The 26413-nt window shown below is 45.9% G+C and overlaps 1 protein-coding gene across 1 annotated transcript in view; it reads left to right on the top strand.

Moving 5' to 3' along the window:
* The window catches only part of LOC126413220 (acetylcholine receptor subunit alpha-L1), a 587533-nt gene that overhangs the window by 386891 nt on the left and 174229 nt on the right, over positions 1 to 26413 (top strand). The window contains exon 4 of the mRNA XM_050083117.1: positions 17393 to 17502. Within this exon, the coding sequence (XP_049939074.1) occupies positions 17393 to 17502 (110 nt within the window). The remainder of the gene's footprint in view (positions 1 to 17392; positions 17503 to 26413) is intronic.

Raw genomic sequence — 26413 nt, 5'->3', positions numbered from 1 at the left:
CGATGTAACAGTTGAAAGCCGGAGCTTCAGCCGGTAAAGTAATGGCGACTGCCTTCTGGGACACTGAAGGAATTATTTCATTTGATGTCCTCCCACATGGTGCAACGATCACCTCTAAAGTCTAATGCGCTACCCTCAGGAATTTGAAGAAACGGTGTGTTCGTCCCCACAAAAATGCAAAGGAATTTCTACTTGTCCACGACAACGCAAGACATCGCACGAGAGGAGCTTTCAGAACTTCGTTAGGAAGCAGTATGTGGGTGAGAGGATGGTGGTTGATGCAGCAAGACGTTGGCTCCGACCTCGCCCAGTAGCATGGTACCATGCGGGCATACAGGCCGTCCCAGTAACGTGGCGTAAAGTCGTCGCACCAAAGGGAGGTGATTTGGAAAACTGGGTTTTCTCGCCAAAAGAGTGGAGAATTATTCGATGTTTAGGAATCCCAGAGAGAAACCAACCCGCCTTCAGAAGAAAGCGTTCATTACTTATTGAACTCCCCTCGTAGAATGAAAGGAGCTAGGTGTGAGCACGTGTTTTGGCTAAATCATCAGTCATCCGTGGCGTAACAACGATCAGAAGCTTGGGTCAAGTCAAGATTTCAATTTATTCTTCAAAGCCTCTGTAGAGGCGAAGACGCTGATCAGGAAACAGGCTGTCACCGCTTGCAGTTAGCACACCTGATCCATTCCCCTTTCTTGAAAGTTATAGTGAATCATTAGGGATGTTTTATTCTTCCAACTCAGCTTCAAGTAAGATGAATATGAATTCTCTTCTGTATTTGCTCTGGAACATCCAGCGCATTTCTGCAAACCTTGACCTTCTCTCTTTGGAAGTTTTCAAGTGCGATTTTCTCTTTCCTCTTGTGAGACAGAGATGAACTAGTGAAGTCAGATGTAAACCTCATTGTTTTCCCTCTTCACACGTGTCGTACCTGTTGTTTCCGTAGAAGTTGGCGAAACAGCAGGAAATGATAATGGTGATGATGATGATGATGATCATCTATGATTTTCCGAATTTCTTGGAGGATTACGAGGAGTTGCGCGGTGTGGGATTTGGCGATCATGTGGAACGTCCTGTGACGTAAGCTCGGCTATAAGGAATCAGTTACTGCCTTACAGTGTATTTATTTATTTTTTAGTCTCTTAATCTAATACATGTAATTCTTTTTACGTCACGTAATCATCATGCTTATCGGTGGAGAAAACGAAATTTTTTCCATTATCTTTCTTTTAATCTTCCATGCGCTATACATTAAGGCCAGTGTTGTCATGGAAGGGAAAAACCTTTTAACTCAGTATTCACGAAACAAAAAGATTTTAATTTCCTTTACGGGAAAGTACCACTACGAAAGAAGAAGAATTTTAGGTTTAATTAGAATGAGACATTCTTAAATAGTCCCGCCAAGTAGCGTTCATTTGTTTATCAAAAAATCATAAAAAGATATAGACGTTAAAAAGCTGAAAAAACAGTAAGTATTAAATGATCTTAACAGGAAAAAAATTACTGCGGGTAAGCTTGCTGACAAAGAAACAACTGGAGGACTGGATGACAGGGGAGGCAAGGAGATCCAGTTTAAAAAAGTATAAAACTAAAAAAAAAATTATTAATGCCTCTGCCTTTAGATCGTGGAGTTTAGGGTTCGATTACCAGCTGGGATGGAGATTTTCTTTGCTCACGGATTGTGTGTTCGTGTTGTGTTAATAATTTCACCTTATCTTCATCACAAAGGCGTGCAAGTTGCTGAATTGGCGTGAAATAGACTTGAACGTGGCTCTATGATCATTTCATAAAATCAAAAACAGCTGCCATCGATGTGTAAGACCGTAGGTTCCGTCCCGGTAGCTTCTCGAATTTTTCCGAGGAAGGTCTGGAACGTTACGCATTCAGCCTCAGGAGTCAAAATGAGGGGCTGGCTGAATAAAGGTGTAGCGGCATTACCCGGCCTCACCTACTGGCAATAACTTTTGGAGGGATCAGTGAGGTGTGGACCCAGTTCTCACGATCATAGATCACTCCTCGTATTGAAATGCCATTCGAGATTGTATTTCCAAGGACAAAGAGGAGTTCAATTCCAAGAACATACACTCCTGGAAATGGAAAAAAGAACACATTGACACCGGTGTGTCAGACCCACCATACTTGCTCCGGACACTGCGAGAGGGCTGTACAGGCAATGATCACACGCACGGCACAGCGGACACACCAGGAACCGCGGTGTTGGCCGTCGAATGGCGCTAGCTGCGCAGCATTTGTGCACCGCCGCCGTCAGTGTCAGCCAGTTTGCCGTGGCATACGGAGCTCCATCGCAGTCTTTAACACTGGTAGCATGCCGCGACAGCGTGGACGTGAACCGTATGTGCAGTTGACGGACTTTGAGCGAGGGCGTATAGTGGGCATGCGGGAGGCCGGTTGGACGTACCGCCGAATTGCTCAACACGTGGGGCGTGAGGTCTCCACAGTACATCGATGTTGTCGACAGTGGTCGGCGGAAGGTGCACGTGCCCGTCGACCTGGGACCGGACCGCAGCGACGCACGGATGCACGCCAAGACTGTAGGACCCTACGCAGTGCTGTAGGGGACCGCACCGCCACTTCCCAGCAAATTAGGGACACTGTTGCTCCTGGGGTATCGGCGAGGACCATTCGCAACCGTCTCCATGAAGCTGGGCTACGGTCCCGCACACTGTTAGGCCGTCTTCCGCTCACGCCCCAACATCGTGCAGCCCGCCTCCAGTGGTGTCGCGACAGGCGTGAATGGAGGGACGAATGGAGACGTGTCGTCTTCAACGATGAGAGTCGCTTCTGCCTAGGTGCCAATGATGGTCGTATGCGTGTTTGGCACCGTGCAGGTGAGCGCCACAATCAGGACTGCATACGACCGAGGCACACAGGGCCAACACCCGGCATCATGGTGTGGGGAGCGATCTCTTACACTGGCCGTACACCACTGGTGATCGTCGAGGGGACACTGAATAGTGTACGGTACATCCAAACCGTCATCGAACCCATCGTTCTACCATTCCTAGACCGGCAAGGGAACTTGCTGTTCCAACAGGACAATGCACGTCCGCATGTATCCCGTGCCACCCAACGTGCTCTAGAAGGTGTAAGTCAACTACCCTGGCCAGCAAGATCTCCGGATCTGTCCCCCATTGAGCATGTTTGGGACTGGATGAAGCGTCGTCTCACGCGGTCTGCACGTCCAGCACGAACGCTGGTCCAACTGAGGCGCCAGGTGGAAATGGCATGGCAAGCCGTTCCACAGGGCTACATCCAGCATCTCTACGATCGTCTCCATGGGAGAATAGCAGCCTGCATTGCTGCGAAAAGTGGATATACACTGTACTAGTGCCGACATTGTGCATGCTCTGTTGCCTGTGTCTATGTGCCTGTGGTTCTGTCAGTGTGATCATGTGATGTATCTGTCCCCAGGAATGTGTCAATAAAGTTTCCCCTTCCTGGGACAATGAATTCACGGTGTTCTTATTTCAATTTCCAGGAGTGTATTTTAGTTTCAGAATCTGTCGTATCAGTTTGAATTATTCTGATGTATATTAACTGCGATGAATACGCTGTTCAAGGTTGCTCGTAGTCGTCGCAAACTGGTATCAGTCTGCAGTCTTACTGCGGGTGCGTTTTACAACGGAATTGCACTGGTGCCAGTTTCTCCGTATATTAGCCCATTTTAGTTTGCTGGTAATCTATTAGCATCGACACATCCGCTCCATTTTTGCTCTTAGATGGAGTTAGTCCGGAATGTTCAAATTTTTCCAAACGGTGTTGTCAGGATGCGATTCTACGCATTTTCAAATTACTTCCCTGATATCTGAGTTCAATTAAAAAAATATATAATTTCAGCCAACAGCACGCGAGTAGTTTTTAGTTTGGAAACTCTGACCAGTTTCTCACTGGGACAGTGTAATGACAGGACGACGTAACTTTCACGAACACTGATTAAAAGCAGTAGTAAGAAAGCTTATCTTCTCTACTGTCCATGTTGTAGCCGTAGATCAATAAAAAAAAATGCCGCAACAAAAATGTAAAGTTTTTCATCAATATTGCAAGCACCACTCTCCAAATGATGAATTTAACCAAGTCCTTAAGTTCGCAAAGTAAATAAATTTGCAACATAACTCTTGGAATTATTACAAGTCTAACTCAGAACAAGAGGAATACGGCTGATTTAGGCAGCTCACTAATAATAAGCAGTGTCTAGCAGTCATCAGCTGGAAAACTTGTCAGTTCAATTTCTGAACGACACGGAAACGTAACTGAATCGGAGCTAAGTGAGCAGTCTTACTGCCACAAGGTGTGGCGCACTTGCGCGGCTGCGTACCGCCGAAACCGGCCTCTCCTCCATTTGCCGTGTTGCGTGTTGCCTGCCTTCTGGACGATCAACGTCGCTCGCCTCATAACCGCCACTTCAGGTAACATAGAACAGTTGCAAAATCTAAATTATTGAAGTTATCAATAATGCGAATGCAGTGTTACGCACCGATCTCCTTAATTAATGTTGTATTACTTAATGGGAACGTTATTAAAGAGTAATAAGTGAAATTTATACACAATTGTGGCACATCACTTTACAATCTCAGTATGTTTCCTTTAATGTGATGACACGCGCCATTTATGTGAAATTACCTTAGATAAACCAACACTAAAGCGAGGATTTAGTACTTCGCTTCTTAAAACATACAGCGTAACACTTACATGTATTTTCACGTCTGAACCATAATCACGTCGAAATAGGAAGGCAGGGCATTAATCAGGATCACCACAATACAAGTCAAAGCACATTCATTATTGAAACCATCGAACAGCCACAGTCACGTCTCGATCCCTGATTCAACAGATGGGGACGTTTGGAAGACAACAACCACCTGCATCACAGAGAGGAGCACCTGCGATGGTGTGCTCAACGACGAACCTGGGTGCACAAATGGAAAAACGTCTTTTTTTCGGGGGAATCCAGGTTCTATTTACAGCATCATGATGATCGCATCCGTGTTTGGCGACATCGCGGTGAACGCACATTGGAAGCGTGTATTCGTCATCGCCATACTGGCGTATCACCCAGCGTGATGGAATGGGGTGTCATTGGTTACACGTCTTGGTCACCTCTTGTTCGCATTGACGACACTTTGAACAGTGGACGTTACATTTCATATGTGTTACGACCCGTGGCCCTACCTTTCATTCGATCCCTGCGAAATCCTACATTTCAGCAGGATAATGCACGACCGGATGTTGATGGTCCTGTACGGACCTTTCTACATACAGAAAATGTTCGACTGCTGCCCTGGCCAGCACATTCTCCAGATCTCTCAGCAATTGCTAACGTCTGGTCAATGGTGGCCGAGCAACTGGCTCGTAACAATATGTCAGTCACTACTGTTGATGAACTGCGGTATCGTGTTGAAGCTGCATGGCCAGCTGTACCTGTACACGCCATCCAAGCTCTGTTTGACTCAATGCCCAGGCGTATCAAGGCCGTTATTACGGCCATAGGTGGTTGTTCTGGGTTCTGATTTCTCAGAATCTATGCACCAAAATTGCGTGAAAATGTAATCACATGTCAGTTCTAGTATAATTTATGTGTCCAATGAATACGCGTTTACCATCTGCATTTCTTCTTGGTGAAGAAATTGTAGTGGCCAGAAGTGTATTAGAGACCGTGTATATGTTGTAACACGTCTGTAGCTCACCACTTTGGGATTTTGTTTCAGCTTTCTTCAGATTATAATTTATTCTTTGAGTTTGGCACATTTTGTGGGCATGGAAGGTATTCATTTCCGGTAACTGGGAGAGTGTCTGGAGGGTTCGGCAGCCCCGTAGGGTCGAACAGAAGACGTTCCACGGCGTCTCGAAAGCAGAAAACGAGCATCTCCAGTGTGGCAGTCACTCTTCACAGAATTGTCCACGCCCGTTAGCTGAGTGGTCAGCGCGGCGGAATGCCACGCCAAGGGCCCGGGGTTCGATTCCCCGCTGGTGAAGGAGATTTTCTCCGCTCAGAGAGTAGGTGCTGTGTTGTCCTCATCATCATTTCATCCTCATCTCCGACGTGCAAGTCGCCCAATGTGGCATCGAATGTAATAAGTACTTGTCCTCGGCGGCCGAAGTTCCCCGAATGGGGGACTTCGGGCCCACAATGCCGTACGCACCATTCCCGGAAATAGTCCATTTCCCGGAAATGCTTATTGTGGACGGTTTCTAGCGCTAATCCGTTCGCCACAGCATAGATGCTGCTGGGCGACACATATTTCCCCTGAGAATTCTTGAGGGTGAAATTTGCGTTTCTGTCCACACATGGAACATGAACCACATACTGCTTGAGCCATGGTAAAAATTTCTGTTTTTGAAGAGCGCGCCGCAGCGCGTAGTGTGAAGCAGTCGTCCTCCGTTTCTTGCGGTGGCGCCGCTGTGGCAATCGCAGCTTTGGTGTCTCCCTCTGGTGTGAAAGGGGAAAGGTCGCCTGTTCACGTGCATTTAATGGGCGCTATGAGCTCGCCAGTCAGTCAGTCTGTCAGTCTCCCGTCCCCAGCTTGCTAGTCTGTCTCTCGTCCGCATTTGTTAGGCGGTTAATGTCTGTCTGTCGTTCGGAGTGCTAGTATGTCTGTCGTTCGAATCAACCTTTAAAGCCGACGAAGTGAGAGTCTTTCCACTCCTCCAGTAAGAGAACTCAGCGACTGGACGCCCGGTCGGGCTTAGTTCCTTCTTCTGAGTCTGCGCGTTAGGCCGCCAGTCTGCTCGATTTTGCTCAGGCAAAGGTCATTGGCGGTTGGATCGATCGGTTGGTCGGTCGCGCACTGAGACACAAGATGACTTGTCCGTCCTGAGCGTCGGCGCATGTGAGGTCCCCACGTGAGTCCAGTGGGCCGTGCCGTGTAGCGACGGGTAGTGGCTTCGCGACCGACACGACAGCAACGGGAGTCAACACACGACATCGGTCTGGCCTCTGCGACGCCATGAGACGGGAGATCGGCGCGCCTTCCTGCGTCCGTTGAAGCGGCTGGCAGCGGACGGTTCGGGAGAGCGATTTGGGGGTGCTGCGCCAGGTCTTCTCGAGAAATCGCTTTTTATTAGAAGTTAAGTGATTGGTGATATGTCGTTTGATTTACTCTTGTTAGATTCTACTTGTTTTCCTGGTGAGGTCACCAGCCGTTTTGCTTTGGGGTCGTCCCACCATTCATCTCCGTTTGCCCACCCTCGGGAGGTGGTTGTTATAAATTGTGTGGTCCGTCTTTCCCTTGTGGAGTAGGGGCGGGTTAGAGCGACCTGCGGTTCGGGTAGTTCGGTAATCTCCCTATCAATCTACAGTACGTTAGTAGCTGCCTCTGTCATGTTTGTCGGATTTGGTATGTTAACGAATTTATTGCTTGGAGTGTAACGGCCTTATACCTGAAGTATGTTTTGATCTTCGGGAACTTTGATATTATTGCCTATGATCTTAAGACGCAGTATCTGTGTACTGTAGAGCATCTTAACTATTGTTTGGCCAAACTTGTAGAATTCTATATAAGATTGCATTTCATGGGCTTTTATATAAATGATCATTTTAGTATATAAAGTTGCCACCCTTTCACCATAAGACTTTTCTTAGGAGTTAAAATCAAGTTGCACCTTCGGTGGCAAGGTTAATATTTTAATTGTTAGTGTCTTGCACCATTTACACCCCTCCTACGGGGGATGCATAGTTTGTGTGCTTGTGTAAATTGTTAAAACTCTTAGTTTAATGTTATCTGGTGTGTTGCAGATTTGCACCAGTGTAGTCTTTCAGAGGCTGTTGTGAGCGGTCGTAACTACGGCCGTGTCAAAAGGGAGCGGCAAGGTTCTCTGCCCAAAAGCTCATATTGTCAAAACTTGTTTCTCTCTGCCTCTGAATAAATTGTAACTTTGATATTTAGAGGGTGCTTTCTGATTATAATTTTGAATCTATTTCTTTTAAAAATCCTTTTAGGCACTATTAAAGTGAATAAAATTCCCAATTGTTAAAAGGAATTTGGTTATGATTTCATCAGTTACTCCCTGGCAACTACTTCCATGCTTACATAGTCTGATTAAATGTGTTAATGTTCTTGATGAATCGCTAGTAAATAAAGTAAATTCTTAAGAATACTCTTTGAAAATATACCACGGTTCACTGCTCTCTTTGTGGTATGGGAAAGTTCATTGCTTCCATCCAGAATTACAGACTGTCCAATCCAAAGTAACGGCCGCTGCCACCAGACGAGATGCTGATCAATGCAGAGAGATTGTTAGACACCAGTACCAACTTCATGAATCTTGAAGATGCTACTTGCGAGGACTGAATAGAAAGTTCCCCTTCTTTTACGTAGAAAAGGATATGCATTCTTTCCGTTCATTCGCACCAACATCCGATGTCCCCTCCTAGTGGAATATGAGAACCGCAGATAATTCAGAAGACTTACACTGCAGAGGATTCGCTTACTGACACTCTTATGGCGCCAACTGTAAATTTCGCTTAGGCGGTAGCACACCCCATCTTCTGAGTGGCTGACACCTAATTCACCTGGTTAAGCATCTTAATACTCAAAACCTGTATTACATATTTGTCTCATTTATCTTGCTTTTGTGAACAGCCCAGATGTTGAAGTCTCATTCACGCCTAGTTCCATGGAGCTTAGTGACATTTTATTTCAGTTTGCTACAATTATGAGAACATTGTAAATAAAAGTTTAGTATTCTCGAATTCGATATTTAGGTGCCTAACATCCTACAGTTACCCCATAGTAACGCGATGCTTAAGCAACAAATACGAGGCTTGTGCAGAAAACAGAAAGTAAGGTCCGATCGGTCGCAAAACAGAAACCACCGTGAAAATCAAAACCGTTTTATTTGCAACAGTTAGCTACATCCTACAGCTACTTCTCTGCTTAGTCGCCGCTTTGATTTAGACATTTTGGCGTTGCGTGTACCAACTTCCCAATGCCCTCGTCATAGAATCAAGCCGCCTGTGCTTCCTGTCAATTTTCTACGCTGGACTACAGCTCCTTGTCTTAGCCAGAACGTTGTCTTCACATCTCGTGGTTGATGTGAGCAGAGATGAAACTCAGGGAGACTCAACTACGGGCTCTATTGTGGGTGATCAAACGCTTCCCACTGAAAACGCTGTTGGAGCATCTTCATTCCCCTTCAGAGCGCGGCCGAGAATTGTCATGCAGAAGGAAGCATATAACAGTTATGAAACTCCCTGACAGATTAAAACTGTGTGCCAAACCTCGACTCGAACTCGGGAACTTTGCCTTTCGCGGGCAAGTGCTCTACCAACTGAGCTACCCAAGCACGACTCACGACCCGTCCTCACAGCTTCAGTTCTGCCTGTACCTCGTTCAAAATGGTTCAAATCGCTCTGAGCACTGTGGGACTTAACTTATGAGGTCATCAGTGCCCTAGAACTTAGAACTACTTAAACCTAACTAACCTAAGGACATCACACACATCCATGCCCGAGGCAGGATTCGAACCTGCGAGCGTAGCAGTCGCGCGGCCGACCAGTACCTCGTCTCCTACCTTCCAAACTTCACAGAAGCTCTCCTGCGAACCTTGCAGAACTAGCATTCCTGGAAGAAAGGATATTGCTGAGATATGGCATGGTAGAACACTTGCCCGCGAAAGGCAAAGTTGCCGAGTTCGAGTCTCGGTCTGGCACATAGTTTTAATCTGTCAGGAAGTTTGATATCAGCGCACACTCTGCTGCAGAGTGAAAATCTCATTATGGATATGACAGTTATGCCGGCTGCATGACATCAGGTGAGATCTCACACCAGGCCCTCATACTTGGAAGGACACACTATTGTTCTAAGCATCTTTACGTGCTTGCTGTGAGCTCAGAGTTGAAAAGAGGGACGTGACGCGATCGACGGGAATACTAGAGACACTGCCCAACATATATGTGAGAAGCGTGATCGGATTTTCACTGTGGTTTCCATGTCGCACCCCATCGGGCCTTACTATCCGAGGAACTCCCGTATAACCAGCTGTATTTCTAGGTTATTCCTTCATTGTGACAAGTTATCGTTGTGTGCAGTGACCAAGCACTATTTCTGAATATATAAGAAAACGCTCACATGCTTTATAGCCGGAGTATTGGTGCACAAGCTACTGAGCCTTATTTTAACGTCTTCCACTTTTGTTAGAAGTGTATGTTTCATTCTGCTAAAAGACGTGATCTAACTACTCTGGTGTCGTCTCCATTTTTCATTAAGAAGGAGACAAAAGAAAACAAAGTGAAGAATATAAATCTTAGTCCTGCTGCATCGTAGATGATGGCACCTATTTGAGATTACATATCAATATGAATCTCGCTACGTCGGAGGCACAAAATAAAGCTTCGTGGCTGTTGACATTGTCCTCTATGAGGAGAAATTTGAAAGTGCCAAGCAGCAGCGTGACTGCTTTATAACGGAATTTGTCGATTATTAGATGTTAATTTGAGATGTGTTTCAGAAGATATCGGCGGGGCTTATTTGCCTCCAAGGAATTTATGAGCAGAAGATCTTTCGCAGTGTCTCTGTTAACGATACATCTGAGAAATACACTTCACATAACCTTTTGAAGTGCCTGGTTAAGAAGTTCGAAACGTGAGATTCTTCCAGATAGCTCTTAACTGACTGGTGAAGACTGAACCATCTAATGTAGTAGCACCCACTGTGCACACATATGGAAAATGAGAATATGTGTTAACAGCTTATAAGTCACACGTAATTCAAAGACCGTTGTGTGAACTCCAAATCCATGCACTGTCACATTTCAGCAGTTGTGGGCCAAAGAGAAAACTTTCACAGTTGCCAGATACTCAGGGATAAACAAACTGTTTGAGATGTGAATCAATGTCTGGTCCGTAGAAATCACAGCGAGTCAACGTTGTTAAGTTAGCAACTGACGAGTGTAAACTGCTGCAACAGGTAGAAGATTCAGCGACGTAGTGTACGAGGCACTACTACTAATCGACCACATTCGTAGTACACGGAAAGCAGAACCATTCCTTGCTTGAGAGACCTATGATGTCATGAGGAAGCTAGTCTCGTGTTGACAGAGATATTTTGTTACTCAGCAAGATATTTCCACAGTATCAGATCTTGACCAATTTCATGGGTGACTAAAACCGAAAGCATTTGAAGCAGTCAGTTGTACAACAAATGTATTTGTCTAAACAAAAACTGATCAAGGATACGTTTTGAATCCAGAGGGTCTCGAGAGAGAAAATCGATATCGAGGTGGTGAGCGGAAAATCTGTAGGGTGACAGATACTGATATTTGGGGATGAAAGCAGTCAAACGTTTCAGATGTTGTGTCGTTTTGTACGAAAAATACTTAGCGAGGGCCTAAAAATGTCTACATAGGTTCACGGTTAGTTACAAATTGAAGAATGCAAGAATTGACTGAATAATTTGTTTAAATAGCGCAGAATGGCAGCGACCTGCCGGGGTAGCCGAGAGCGCTAACACGCTGCTTCCTGAACTCGGGTAGGCGCGCCGGCCCAGGATCGCATCTGCCCAGCGGACTAACAACGAGAGCTACTGTGCCGGCGAGCCTGGGTGTGGTTTTTAGGCAGTTTTCCACATCCCACTAGGTTAATACTGGGCTGGTCCCCACGCTCAGCCTCAGTTACACGAGTCGCAGACATCTGAAACACGTTTGCACTACACCATGGCTTGCACTAGATGCAGACAGGTGGTGTACAAACATTCTGTCCCGGGGGGTACGGGGTGGCGAGAAGAAGGGAATGCAGCGACCCCTTAAAAAGTAACACTCCAAATCCGGTTAACCATAACAGTAGACCCCACAAGTCAGGATAAATGCTTTGAAAGAGAGAGAGCACAGAATGGCAGCGGAAGCCCTCGTAACTCAGAAAGGAAGGCACTGATTCAGCAGCGGACACAGAGGAGTGTTGACTACAAGAAGCCATCGTGACTCTGCATGAATCAGAATCTAGAGGTATGTGTCTGAGGATTCTGTTTCAGTACAAAATTCATATCTTTTTAAGACCCAAAACTTGATATTCAGTGCTTGTGATTAGGCTCGAGTCAAAGGTAGATTCAACTTCACATTGAAATAAAGCCTTCTTGCTTGCGTAGTATGCTAGACCACCACAAAAGCACACGTAACTGCCAACCCTTAAATGCGTTGATTGGTGACTTTGGAGGCCTGCAGCTGGTGTAAGACTGGTACCAGGATGTCATCTCACCTTCCGTGTCTGACATAAACCATAGAAGTGAATGGGTCACTGTAGGCCACTCGGTTGTATGGAATCAGTGTAATAAGAGGGGTCGACCTAGATATGTAACAGTTTGGCATATTCAGGCTGTAATGTTTGGATGTGCCCGTGGATACAAAGTGAACCATATTGACCGATTTGTTTTCCTACACACAGCTACCACAGATTCCGTAAATTCTGTGCCCGTGGTTCGTGAGGGCTGATTACGTCCCAGATGTCTTCCATTGTATACAGACCTGGCGAATTTGTGGCAAAAGAGTATCAACATCATCATGCTGGCCCTCTGACGAGGACCATTCCCTGCTGGAGGATCCCATCATTGTTTAGGAAGACATCAACCACGAAGGGATATGCGTGGTCCTTAATAATGATCGTGGAGCCCACAGCTGTCACGGTGCCTTTAATTATTAACACGCCTTTTTGTAAGCACGAAGTAATGTCCCTAAGGTATAATGCTGCCTCCACCGGATCTGCAACCCGCAACAACAGACCATAGAATGGTTCCATTCAAAAGCAATTACCACAGGCATTAAGACATTTATCCCACTGGGAGACGAAACGATCAATTCCTGTTCGGTATATCACGGTCGTCTGCTGACAGATCCACAACTGCACGCACTCTTGCATTTCCTCGTCCGACTGAAATCAACGTTCACTCATGTCTTTCTTCAGGTCAACAGAGATGTGTAAATCACACGGCGAAAGATGCGGGCTGTACGTGCTTCAGGCAAATACCGGGATGGTTCCTTTGAAAGGGGACAGCCGACTTCCTTCTCCGTCCTTCCCTAATTCGATGGGACCGATGACCTCGTAGTTTGGTCCCGTCCCCCTAATCAACGAACCAGCTAACCAACGGATGACGCTGCAGTGTTTAAGAAGCAAATCGATGAAGCGTAGCCTTCGTCCGATTTGTAGTGCAAGGGCGGGCGTTATCGTGCGACAGGATGATTCTGTGTGATGCACTCCAGCAACCGGAGGGTTAACGAAATGCCAATAGTGGCACATCTGCTCCGCTAAAGAAATCCAAAGTTTTTCACACAAATTCCAGTAAGGTCATGATGACCTTCTTCAATTGTGGGGGTCCTTTTCTCGTCCAGTTCCTCGATAGTGAAACGATAATCAATGCACAGAGTTATGAAGACACTGCAGAAACTACGACACGCCTTAAAGTCAAAACAGCCATGAATGCGGGTGTTCGGTTTTCATTTTACTGCCCCTCATACTTGCGCCACCAATCTTCTCTGTCGTCTGTTGCGTCTGATCTGCTATTGATCGCAGGCTCTCCCACTTTACGGAGCAGGGATGAGCAATGGACATCCAACACCTTTCGAATTCGCGTCGTTCTACCATTCTCCAACCACTTTCTATCGATAATCATGACATTAGCTGGCGAACAAACGTCCAGCTTCGCCCTTTCCGATATGCAAGAACCGGACCATAAAATTTACCCATTGTGAAGCTCGTTTATGTCTATGGATTTCCCTATTTCCGCCACGTAGACTCATTGGAATGATTCGAACCTCCTCTCTGCTTGTCAGGTCATACTTGGTCCAGAAATATGTAGCTGTTTTTCTTCACATCTTTTTTTTTCAGCTTATCATTAAGGCTCGCACCGCCCCCATTCGTCTCTGCTGAATTTATGTACTGTTGTACAACAGTGTGTTCTTTACTTGCTCCGGGAGCACACCGAGTGTATACTACAACACATAAAGTATTAGTTCACTTTATTACAACATAGATAAGAAGAATTATTTAACTTTGTACAATCCAGTTCCACACGAATGTCATGGGTATTTACAACTATGTCCCAACAATAGCGTATCACTCTATACAGACAAGAATACAAATTTCACATTCAGAGTACATTTAACAACTTTCACTTACAGTTCTGCCTAATGCATTGATCACACAGCTGGCCTACTAGAGGACGATGCTGTCGTCTTAGTCAATGATCTCAGGCTGGGCAGAGCTAGGCTGTGCTCGGCCGTAAGTAGAACATCGGTTGCGGCCGCATAGCGAAACGTTTCGGAGGGTAGTTACGCCGGTGTCGCTCATTCGTCGATGTGGTTTGCAGCGACTGTCTTTTTTTTTTGTGGTTGCGTTGCGAGATACCAAGTTTGCTGTGACACCTCGCTCTTCGTACGACACCACATATACTTTCTTCATCAAGTCACTTGCCTGGAAAGTCACTAGATGGCACTCAGTGTCGCGGGGATCGTGGTCACACGGTTTTGGCTCCTTAGTCTATGTTGCCTTGTAAAATGTACGGTGCTCATCCTGATGATGATACAACTTTCTACACTTTTAATTGCGAATTTTGTGTAATCAGTTGTGTGTTTTCCCTACGATTTCGTTTGTTGGTCCAGTGTTCGATAACCTTTCATCTGATTCATCTGCAAGAGACTCACCGCACATTGTAATTCAACATCCCATTTGTAAACTGCTAAATCTGAGGGTACACTATCCACAATGTAATCTTGCATGAATTTCTGCAAACGTAAATACGCCCTAAATAAAAAGATTTATGACAACAAGGTATTCTTATTGGTTACTACTGAACGCACATACACACACACACACACACACACACACACACACACACACACACGCACACACACACACACACACACACACACACACACACACACACACACACACACACACACACTACTAATAGAAATACTATATTCAAAAACGTATGAAGAAACCTTTTCCGGTGCTGAAGGTAACATTATACTGGCAAAATTGCAGCAACATATCAAAAAAATCTGTTATGTTAGTATCACCTCTGTGCACACATCGTCGTGTCCCACTGACGAGTCCTGAGAGGGAGTGAAGGACCGCAAGGATGCGCGTCAAAAAGCTTACTCGACAGGACGTCTCGAGGTCGTGGGCTGCCTTCTATGCTGTGCACCTGCTCCACTGAAAAGAGGGCTGTAGGGTGAGTTAGAATACGGAACTTGGCTGGGATCACAGGGTACACTGGATGCAATCATAAATCAGTGCATATATACACTGCAAGCACCCCTGGCACATCCGTTTTATAAACAATTATATGTACAAAGTCTACTAACTGCCTTCTTTATAGTGTAGCTCCTCATCCCTAAGTCCCAATATAGCAGAGGCGAGCGCGCTAGACTAAGTATTGACTACATGGAAATAAGTCTAAATCTTCTCGTAGTTACGCAGCACTGCACTGCGATATCACAGCATCAGAACTCCAGCTAAACCATATCTGACCGACTGACCTGCTACTCCATCACAGCCATCACTCCCATCACTCTCCTAACAATGTGGCAACTAGCCTTTTTATAGCGGTAATGCACCCAGCACGACTTGTTCTAGAAGTTTCCAGTACTCTTGAGCATTGCTGTGTGTCACGCGGTAGCAGGCCGTATGCCGCTGTCCAAGGGTTGCAGGGTTGCGTCTTGCGACGGCTTTCGAGCCTCGTGATGCGGCATAGTCCGCTCTTGTTGGAAGAGTCAACATTACACATCAGCTACGTCCGGTCATCTACATCTACATTTATACTCCGCAAGCCACCCAACGGTGTGTGGCGGAGGGCACTTTACGTGCCACTGCCATTACCATCCTTTCCTGTCCCAGTCGCGTATGGTTCGCGGGAAGAACGACTGCCGGAAAGCCTCAGTGCGCGCTCGAATCTCTCTAATTTTACATTCGTGATCTCCTCGGGAGCTATAAGAAGGGGGAAGCAATATATTCGATACCTCATCCAGGAACGCACCCTCTCGAAACCTGGAGAGCAAGCTACACCGCGATGCACAGCGCCTCTGTTGCAGAGTCTGCCACTTGAGTTTGCTAAACATCTCCGTAACGCTATCACGTTTACCAAATAACCCTGTGATGAGACGCGCCGCTCTTCTTTGGATCTTCTCTATCTCCTCTGTCATCCCTACCTGGTACGGATCCCACACTGATGAGCAATACTCAAAAATAGGTCGAACGAGTGTTTTGTAAGCCACCTCCTTTGTTGATGGACTACATTTTCTAAGGACTCTCCCAATGAATCTCAACCTGGCACCCGCCTCACCAACAGTTAATTTTATATGATCATTCCACTTGAAATCGTTCCGTACGCATACTCCCAGATGTTTTACAGAAGTACCTGCTACCAGTGTTTGTTCCGCTATCATATAATCACACATTAAAGGATCCTTCTTTCTATGGTTCAAATTGCTCTGAGCACTATGGGACTTAACATCTGAGGTCATCAGTCCCCTAGAACTTAGAACTACTTAAACCTAACTAACCTAAGGACATCACACACATCCATGCCCGAGACAGGATTCGAACCTGCGACCGTAGCGGTCGCGCAGTTCCAGACTGTAGCGCCTAGAACCGCTCGGCCACTTTGGCCGGCCTTCTTTCTATGTATTCGCAATAAATTACATTTGTCTATGTTAAGGGTCAGCTGCCACTCCCTGCACCAAGTGCCAATCCTCTACAGATCTTCCTGCATTTCGCTGCAATTTTCTAATGCTGCAGCTTCTCTGTATACTACAACATCATCCGCGAAAAGCCGCATGGAACATCCGACACTGTCTACTAGACAATTTATATGTATTGTGAAAAGCAATGATCCCATAACACTCCCCTGTGGCACGCCAGAGGTTACTTTAACGTCTGTAGACGTCTCTCCATTGAGAACAACATGCTGTGTTCTGTTTGTTAAAAACTCTTCAATCCAGCCACACTGCTCGTGTGATATGCCGTCGGCTCTTACTTTGTTTATCAGCGACAGTGCGGAACTGTATCAAACGCCTTCCGGAAGTCAAAGAAAACGGCATCTACCTGGGAGCCTGTATCTAATATTTTCTGGGTCTCATGAACAAATGAAGCAAGTTGGGTCTCACACGATCGCTGTTTCCGGAATCCATGTTGATTCCTACAGAGTAGATTCTGGATTTCCAGAAATGACATAACACGCGCTGGTAGCAAGAATTTCCAAGCCTACATGATACTTGATTTTTACCTCTATTTTCTGCCATTCGCAACAACATGACACATTCGTATTGTCCTTCAGAATGTAGCCTTTCTGTCTTTCACTACACCTCGACAGTAAAAGTATTTCCTTAGTTGTGGTTGCTGTGAAGACCGCCTGCTCGTTGTAATGTACGTGATTCCTCTTTGCAGGAATGGCAGGACCACAAGTTCCGGTGGGATCCGGCGGAGTACGGTGGCGTGACGGAGCTGTACGTTCCATCGGAGCACATCTGGCTGCCCGACATCGTCCTGTACAACAAGTAAGTGCTCAGTGATCTGCTCGCGCCTGCCTCCCTGCCAGCGATCCGCCCTGCTCACTGAGCTGACAGCTTAGCACTGTTTCCTCCTATAGTGTGTCCAGAACTAAAGTTCCAGTTTCATAACGCTACTAAAAGAGAATTACTGCTAAAAATTACGTCAAATCTGAACACCCTGTCACTACCGCAGGGAGAAACGTCATGTAACAAAAATTTGACGAGTGGCTGACGGATGTAAACGTCAGAATACGCACACCTACAGACTTGCGGCTCACTGCTGTTCGCCTGTTTAGAACCGTGACGTCCAGCATGGCTGTCTCCATGAAGGATGGCGCGCTGCTGATGGAGCTGTCTTACGAGAAAGGTGACTGCGCAAATAGCCTTGCAGAATTTCCTGACAAGTATAAGAAATAATGTTTTGGTCCAACGTCTGCTTAAGGTCCGGAGAAAATTATTAAAAAATTCGAAAAGACAGGTTCCTTCGAAGTGTAGTGTGGCAGTGGAAGGAATGTACACTGAAGCCCCAAAGAAACTGGTGTAGGCATGCGTATTCAATTATAGAGATATGTAAACAAGTAGAATACGGCGCTGCGGTCGGAAACCACTAAGTAAGACAACAAGTGTCTGGCGCAGCTATTAGATCGGTTACTGTTGCTGTGCTATCAATAGCTATCATGCCACGACATAGGTGCAAGTTCTTAGGTTGGCACTACGACAGACACCGACGACAGCGCCCTCTAGACGGCGCTGTGCAGCTCTACGAGCGCCACTGCAGATTCAGCCCATTTGATTCCGAGTAGACGACCAAGCAACATTGTTTCTATTTCATAGTGGGCGAGCCACTACAGGTTTTGCCTTTGCAACTTCTAGCCGCTGTTAGAGTTGATTGATGAACGGCTTCGCACCTACGTGCTCGTCTGTACGCAAAGTTAAGTAAAAGAGCTATAACCCGTACGCGATACCGAAGCATTTCACCTTTTCCTGCTCCTACTCATTTCCTACATTCGGCCTACCCTTCAGTTTACAGGAGCAGACCCACGCGCCGCCTTCCAGGCGGGATACAAAAGTTGCTACAATGCGAGATTGTCAAGATTTAAGTGAGTTTGAACGTGTTATGCTCGGCACGCGAGCGATGGGACATAGACTCTCCGAATCAGCGATGAAGTGGGGATTTTCCCGTGCGACCATTTCACGAGTGTACCGTGAATATCAGGAATCTGGTCAAACATCAAATTGCCGACATAGCTGCGGCCGGAAAAAGATCTTACAAGAACGGGACCAACGACGACTGAAGAGAATCGTTCAAAGTGACAGAAGTGCAACCCTTCCACAAATTGCTGCATATTTCAACGCTGGGCCATCAGCAAGTGTCAGCATGCGAACCATTCAATGAAACATCATCGATATGGGCATTCTGAGCCAAAAGCCCACTCATGTGCTGTTGATGATTGCGCGACACAAAGCTTTACGCGTCGCCTGGGCCCGTCAACGCTGACATAGGACTGTTGATGCGTGGAAATATGTTGCCCGATCAGATGAGTCTCGTTTCAGATTGTATCGAGCAGATGGACGCGTCCAGGTATGGAGACAATTTCATGAACCCATTGACCCTGCATGTCAGCAGACGACTGTTCAAAGTGGTTGAGTCTCTATAATGGTGTGGTGAGTGTGCAATTGGAGAGATATGAGGCCCCTGATACTTCTAGATACGACTCTGATAGGTGACACGTACGTAAGAACTTTCTCTGGTCACCTACATCCATTTATGCCCTTGTGCATTCCGACGGACTTGGGCAATTCCAACAAGACAACGCGACATCCCACACGTCCAGCACTGCTACAGAGTGGCTCCAGGAACACTCTTCTGCTTTTAAACACCTCCGCTGGCCTCCTAACTCACCAGACATGAACACTATTGAGCATATCTGGGTTGCCTTGCAATGTGCTGTTTAGAAGAGATCACCACCTTGTAGTATTCTTTCGGATCTGTGGACAGCCCTGCAGCATTCACGGTGACATTTCCCTCCAGCACTACTCCAGACATTAGTTGAGCCCATGCCACGTCGTGTTGCGGCACTTCAGCGTGCTCGCGGTTGCCCTACACGATGTTAGGCAGGCATAACAGTTTCTTTGGCTCTTCGGTTTGCTGACCCAACGTCTGCCGAAGATGTGGCCACACATCTGCCTGCAGAAGGGGTTGGGCGGTGGTGTGCAGACATGCTGAGCACGCGGAATTGTCCGAACGTTGGACTTGTCCGGGAGCACGGTGCATAAAATCCTCCGGAACATTCTGCACTGCTATACGTACAAAATCACCCATGTTCAGGAGATGTTTCCTGCTGAACGACCAGCAATACAAACCTTCGCTCTGGAATTTCTTGCTCTCGTGGAAGTGGACAGGGAATGGTGACGGAACGTTCTGTGAGCAGACGAAACTCGTTTGCATCCAAAATAACGTGACAATGCGCAGGACTGCAGAATATGGATAACGGATAATCCGCACGCACATCAGCCGGTAGCACATCATTTTGTGAAGGTGACTGAGTGGTACAGATTAACGGAATTCTATATCATAGGGCCGTATTTTATTGAGGGACTCACCTATTGCCTCTACCATTACTGTGACCGCTATGAGAGTGTTTTCGCACCAACGTCATTCCAGCAGTTCACTGATGTCGACGTGTGCCAGATGGCGCTCCTCCGAACATTGCACAGCGAGTGAAGCTGCTGCTGCATAGGCATTTCTGAAATGCTAGAATTATCGGCCATCATGGCCCTACAGTCTGGCCGTCCACATCGTCTGATCTTAAAGCGTGTGATTTCAGGCTGTGGATTATCTGAAAGTGTTGTGGACTGGCAAGACAGGCAATCCACAAGGACGGGAGGCCGAAGGGCACACGTTAAGCTCACGCAGGATGGCGTGAGGTCTGGAACAGGTAAAGTAATTATACTAGCAAGAAAAGTACGTAGCTGCTGGAATACTTAACTTTAATCCATAATTGGTGAACATCGGTCTGACGGTACATGCATCACAAGATAAATAGCAATTGATAATGGCGCCTTACTAGGTCGTAGCAAATGACGTAGCTGAAGGCTATGCTAACTATCGTCTCGGCAAATGAGAGCGTAATTTGTCAGTGAACCATCGCTAGCAAAGTCGGCTGTACAACTGGGGCGAGTGCTAGGATGTCTCTCTAGACCTGCCGTGTGGCGGTGCTCGGTCTGCAATCACTGACCGTGGCGACACTAGGGTCCGACGTATACTACCTATCAAGTGTGGTGTCTGGCGGTGACACCACATAAAGATGTGTTCAATGCTCCAGTTACGAACATAGCTGTATTGAACGCTCGCATTACGCAAACCATTCTGAACATGACACACGAGACACTCCGATCTATTGTGGAATATGCTGTTTTTCTATTTCAGCTGGTAGCTGAAACCGATGGACAGCGTACTGAACAGGTCCTGCGTCATTTTTACGACGGTTGGAAGCCTATATCACTTTGCTTTTCATGCAGTAGACGACAGGACGATTAAAAATGATGTCATTTTGCTTTTTATGCGAGTTTTGGCCTCAGGACAGTTACAAAAGTATTCTTCCCATCCGATGTGGTACGATATTATCGTGGTGGATGGGCTTACCAAACTAACAGCGTCACTAGTGCTGACTGCCGAACTTGTGAACTCATTCACATTGAACAGTAGAATGGTGTAATGTGCAGCTCAAACCATAGCCGTCGTATTGCGATTCATCTGTCATTTGTAGCTGACTCCGTTTACGTTAAGACTGTTACAGGTGCCATCAACTGCTAAAATGACTACTGTTTTTTCCTTCCATGGCGTTTCCCCCCGCGTTCAAATTTGGTGTCATTCTGAGCAGTAGTTCTGTTTCTACAGCGTTTTGAAACTTTATTTTTAAGTATGGACACCTTGTGTTTCCATCAGCTGGTTCCAATGTCCCGAGAGAGTGGTGTACCTTTCGATAATACTTGTGTTATCTGAAGAATACAGCAACCAGTACCCCTTTATACTGGGTGAGAAAAATGTTTCATGCAACTTAAGCGTCGGTTAGACCAACATTGAGACAACACATTGTGTTCCTGTTACAGATAACGGTGACTACACCGTTCGATTACGACCTATATTCACGAGCTTCAAACAGGGCGATTCATTTTCAGTTATTTGTGTGGATACTAGTTTAGTTCTTTAATTCCTTGCGTGTCCGTGTGATTACTAGGCACAGTCATCCATTCTTATAACCGTGTAGTGCACTGTTCTCCTTACTTTGGTACGGAAATAGAGTGTGAGCGCTGTATTCAGATTCGAGCTGAGTTGGTGACACTTACCACACAGGTCCAGGCAGTGTAGGCTTTGGTTACGCAATTTGGGGCTGTTACCAATTGGCGTCATGTGGGGGACCGGACGTTACCACGGCAGGTACTTCCCACAATGAAGGTGATCCATCAACTGCGGTCGCATGAAAGGCCTCTCCAAGGCAGGGAAAGACTTTCTGTGAGGCCGATCGGAGGCTCCCCCTGCCCCCCTCCCCCTTCCCCCTGCCTACCCAGAGTTCGTCTGACGAACAGGTTTGGGGCAAAGTTCGTGGCTATCAGAATCCATGAGCCAGATGCAGCCCCTGTTCCAGAGGAGTCCTCTCGGCCCATAAGGTCTGGGCATTAAAGGTAGTTCGGAGCTCCAGCAATATGAACGTAATGGTTCTCTTTCGTGATGTAGCTGCCGACGAGGAGAAGGAATCCAGTGTGCACTTTGTGTGCAGACCGGAAGTCGTTACCAGATGCTACGTAGAGCACATGGCGCGGCCATCGGCAGGTGGGGGCTCATGTCCGCACTGACGATGCGTGGCTTTGGATCAGAAGAGATTCTCTCTGGTTTTGGGCAACTGGATTAATTAGCGAAGTCTGCCAGTCTTGCTTGCGAGACGAAGGCTGAGCTCACCATATGCAGCATTGTTGATAGAACCGCTTGTGGTCCTTTGGTGCAGATCCGAGTGGAGGGTCTGAATCAGAGGCTCAGACGTTTCTAGACTACGTCAGCTGCAGATTCCTATATTTGCTCCATAGAGTGATAGGTTACCAGGTGCTGCTTGACAGACAGGGGTCTACACGAAGCAGCTACATGAGTAGCAGGAGCCGTGTGGAGGAAACTGGGCGGTTATTAGAAGGTCACTACAAACTATAGATAGGGCTTCAGTCTAAGAGGGTGCAGGAGAAACACAGACTTAGAAACAATTGGTATTGTAGTCGTAGATTGCCACATATGTTTTGGAAAAGTACCAGAGCTCCAAGCACTGATAGAAAGCACTGAAGCTCAAATCGTTAAAGATATGGAAAATTGGCTAAAGCTGGAAAGAAGTTCAGCCGAAATTTTTACACAGGACCAAACCTTATTCTGGAAGGATAGATTAAATACAGTTGGTGGTGGAGTTTTCGTTGCTGTCAGAAGTAGTTGACCTTGTAGTGAAACTGAAGTAGATAGTTCTTGTGGGTATAGATTGAAAACCATAGTAAATTAATTGCTGGTTCATCCTAGCGACCCTCGACACAGATGATACAATTGTTGAGCAGTTCAAAGAACACTTGAGTCCCGTTTCAAATAGGTACCCCCAATCATACAATGACAGTTGACGGTGACTTCAATCTACCCTCGGTATGTTGGTTAAAAAATGTGATTAATGCCAGTCGTCCGAAATCGTTTTGATTGTTTTCTTAGAAAATTACTTTGAACAATTAGTTCAGGAGCTCACTCTAAAGGGTAAATGGTTGCGAAAACGTACTTCATCTCTTTGCAACAAATATTCCGAGCAAATAGGGAGCATCATGATGGATACAGGGATTAGCAACCCCGAGGCTGTTGTACAGAGAATAGATACCGTGACATCAGAATACTCCAAAAATAAACGCAAAATACTTCTGTTTAAATAAGCACATAAAAAATCTCTTGACGCCTTCCTAAGAGACAGTCTCCACTCCTTCCAACGCGATTATGTGAGTGTAGACCAGATGGTTTGAATTCAAAGAAATAGTATCGTCGCCAGTTAAGAGATACATACCAACTAAACTAATAAGATATGGTGCTGATTCCACATGGTATACAAAAGAACTCGGAACACTGTTGCAGGAGCAATGAAAAAAGCATGCCAAATTTCAAAAAACGCAAGACCCCCAAGTCTTACAGACGCTCCAAACTTATCGCGAACTTTAGTGCTAGATGCTATTAATAGATTTTACAACGAAAGACTGTCTCGTAAACTGGCACAATAATACAGAAAGATTCTTGTCATATATAAAGTATACCAGCTAGGAGACATCCTCACTGTTCGATAACAATGGTGATGTTACAGCTGACAGTGACACTAAAGCAGAGTTATTAAACACAGTTTACCGAAATTCCTCCATCAAAGAAGATGGAGCAAATATTCCTGAACTCGAATCAGCCAACATGAGTAACTTAGAACTAGGTGCCGTCGGTGTAGCGAAACAATTTAAATCACTTAACAAAGGCAAAGCTTCCGGTCCAGATTGTATACTAGTCAAGTTCCTTTCAGAGTATGGTGATACAATAACGCCGGCCGCTGTGGCCGAGCGGTTCTAGGCGCTTCAGTCCGGAACCGAGCTGCTGCTACGGTCGCAGGTTCGAATTCTGCCTCGGGCATGGATGTGTGTGATGTCCGTAGGTTAGCTAGGTTTAAGTAGTTCTAAGTCTAGGAGACTGATGACCTCAGATGTTAAGTCCCATAGTGCTTAGAGCCATTTGAACCATTTGATACAATAGCCCCATAATTAGCAGTCATATACAACCACTCGCTCGTAGATAGATCCGAACCTAAAGATGGGAAAGTTGCACAGGTCACACCAACACCGAAGAAGAAAGTAGGAGTATTGCACTGATTTAGAGATCTATATCCTTAACGTCGACCTGCAGTAGGATTTTGAAACATATACTGCATTGAACGTTATTAGTTACCTCAAAGTGAACGATTTATTGACAAAAAGCCAACATACATCCAGAAAATATCGTTACTGAGAAACGCAACTAGTTATTTATTTCCACGAAGTAATGAGTGCTATGGACAGGGAATATCAAATTAATTCCACATTTTTATGTCCAAAAGGCTGTTGATACCGTTCTTCACAAGCAACTTCTAATCATATTGCGTGCCTATGGAGTATCGTCTCAGGTTTTGCGAGTGATGTTGTGATTTCCTGTCAGGTAGGTCACAGTTCGTAGTAATTGACAGAAAGTCATCGAGTAAAACAGAAATAGCATCTGGCGTTCCCCAATGAAGTGTTGTAGGCCCTTTGCTGTTCCTGACCTACATAAACGTTTTAGGAGACAATGTGAGCAGCCATCATAGTTTTCTAATGATACTGTAGTTTACCGTCTTACAAAATCATCAGATGATCAAAGCAAATCGCAAAGGACAGGAAGGGCACTCAGCGAATCGGCTGGTCCCGCTACCTAACCTAGGGGCCACAACACCTTCATTAGCAGAGACCAGGTACATCACCGTAAGATCGTTCGCCGACTGGAGTCTGAACACATCATTTCCGAGACACACTGTTGGATCCTGCATGCTGCTACTGGTCTGGACTTTGGATTGCTCTAAACACTTGCAGTTGCTGTACCGATCAGGACTTAGCAAAGACTCGCTGATTTTCTGCTATCATTCATCCACTGTCAAGTTTCCTCGCTCACACCGACCAAGTTCCTTCAGGTTTCCTATGAACTGTGAATTGTGCTGTGGCTGTCACACTGCGTATTGATAAACGCTGTGCGTGTTGGTCGCAGGAAACCAAACAAGCATTTACAAAAGTGGTGACTATGATACCTGCCACAGTTGAGAAGCATATGTCTCGAAATCAATTCACATTCAATGAAATCAAACACGCACCCAGAGTTTCTAAAAGTTCGACAGCAGCAGTCGACTTTTGTAACAGCAAGTAAGGCTGAGAAATGCCACAGCAGTAAGCAACGTCTCTGTCAAACCTAGTCTTGTCAGTCGGTATACATGGGGCATACACATAGGAATGTTAAAGCAACATATTCAGAACACCTCAGAGTTCTAAAATGGAATAGCTCCCCTAACACATATGCTGGCCGGTAAAAAGCCCACAACCATCACGCAACTAGAATAGAAACAGATTTTAAAATACTAAACTTCAACCACAGGCTGTGACATAAAATTACTATGGAAGAAGACATTAGCTGAAGGAAAACAGATTGTAAGCGACTACACTACACTGTGAAGTGACAAACTGTGTGACACATTAACGGAGCTGTATAGAAAAGACGACATGAACAACTGAACCACACACACAGGCAGAGTGGGAGGGATAAAGTAAACAAAATACATATTTTGCGCCCAGCTGATGCGAGGACAAGTGACCATCTACAGGAACCGGACACACAGCACTGTGGTTTATAAAGAGGAAAAGTGTTATTTTACGAGTGAAGTTTCACAAAATACATGTTGTGTTTGTGTGTGCGTCTCAACAAGGTGGAAACGAATTTTCGAAACCGAACTGTAAGTAATCGCAAAATACAGTCACTCCGTATTTTTGGACAACAAAATAACGTTTAGGGAGAAAGTCATTTGTTAATTCGCCAACCAAACTCACAGTAACATTATATAGTTGCAGATGACGAGCTATCTGTGTCGAATAATGTGTAGAGGATCATATATAACACAGTCATGTAGAAAAATGTAGTTGACCATAACGACAGAGAAACATTGTTTTATGCATAATTTGCGTTAGAATGACTATCACTTTGCCGGCCGCGGTGGTCTAGTGGTTCTAGGCGCGCAGTCCGGAACCGCGGGACTGCTACGGTCGCAGGTTCGAATACTGCCTCGGGCATGGATGTGTGTGATGTCCTTAGGTTAGTTAGGTT

This window comes from Schistocerca serialis, chromosome 7 (genome assembly GCF_023864345.2).
Source record: "Schistocerca serialis cubense isolate TAMUIC-IGC-003099 chromosome 7, iqSchSeri2.2, whole genome shotgun sequence".
Lineage (NCBI taxonomy): Eukaryota > Metazoa > Arthropoda > Insecta > Orthoptera > Acrididae > Schistocerca > Schistocerca serialis.
Note: the sequence above shows the minus strand (reverse complement) of the source record. Positions and strands in the feature narration are given on the sequence as shown.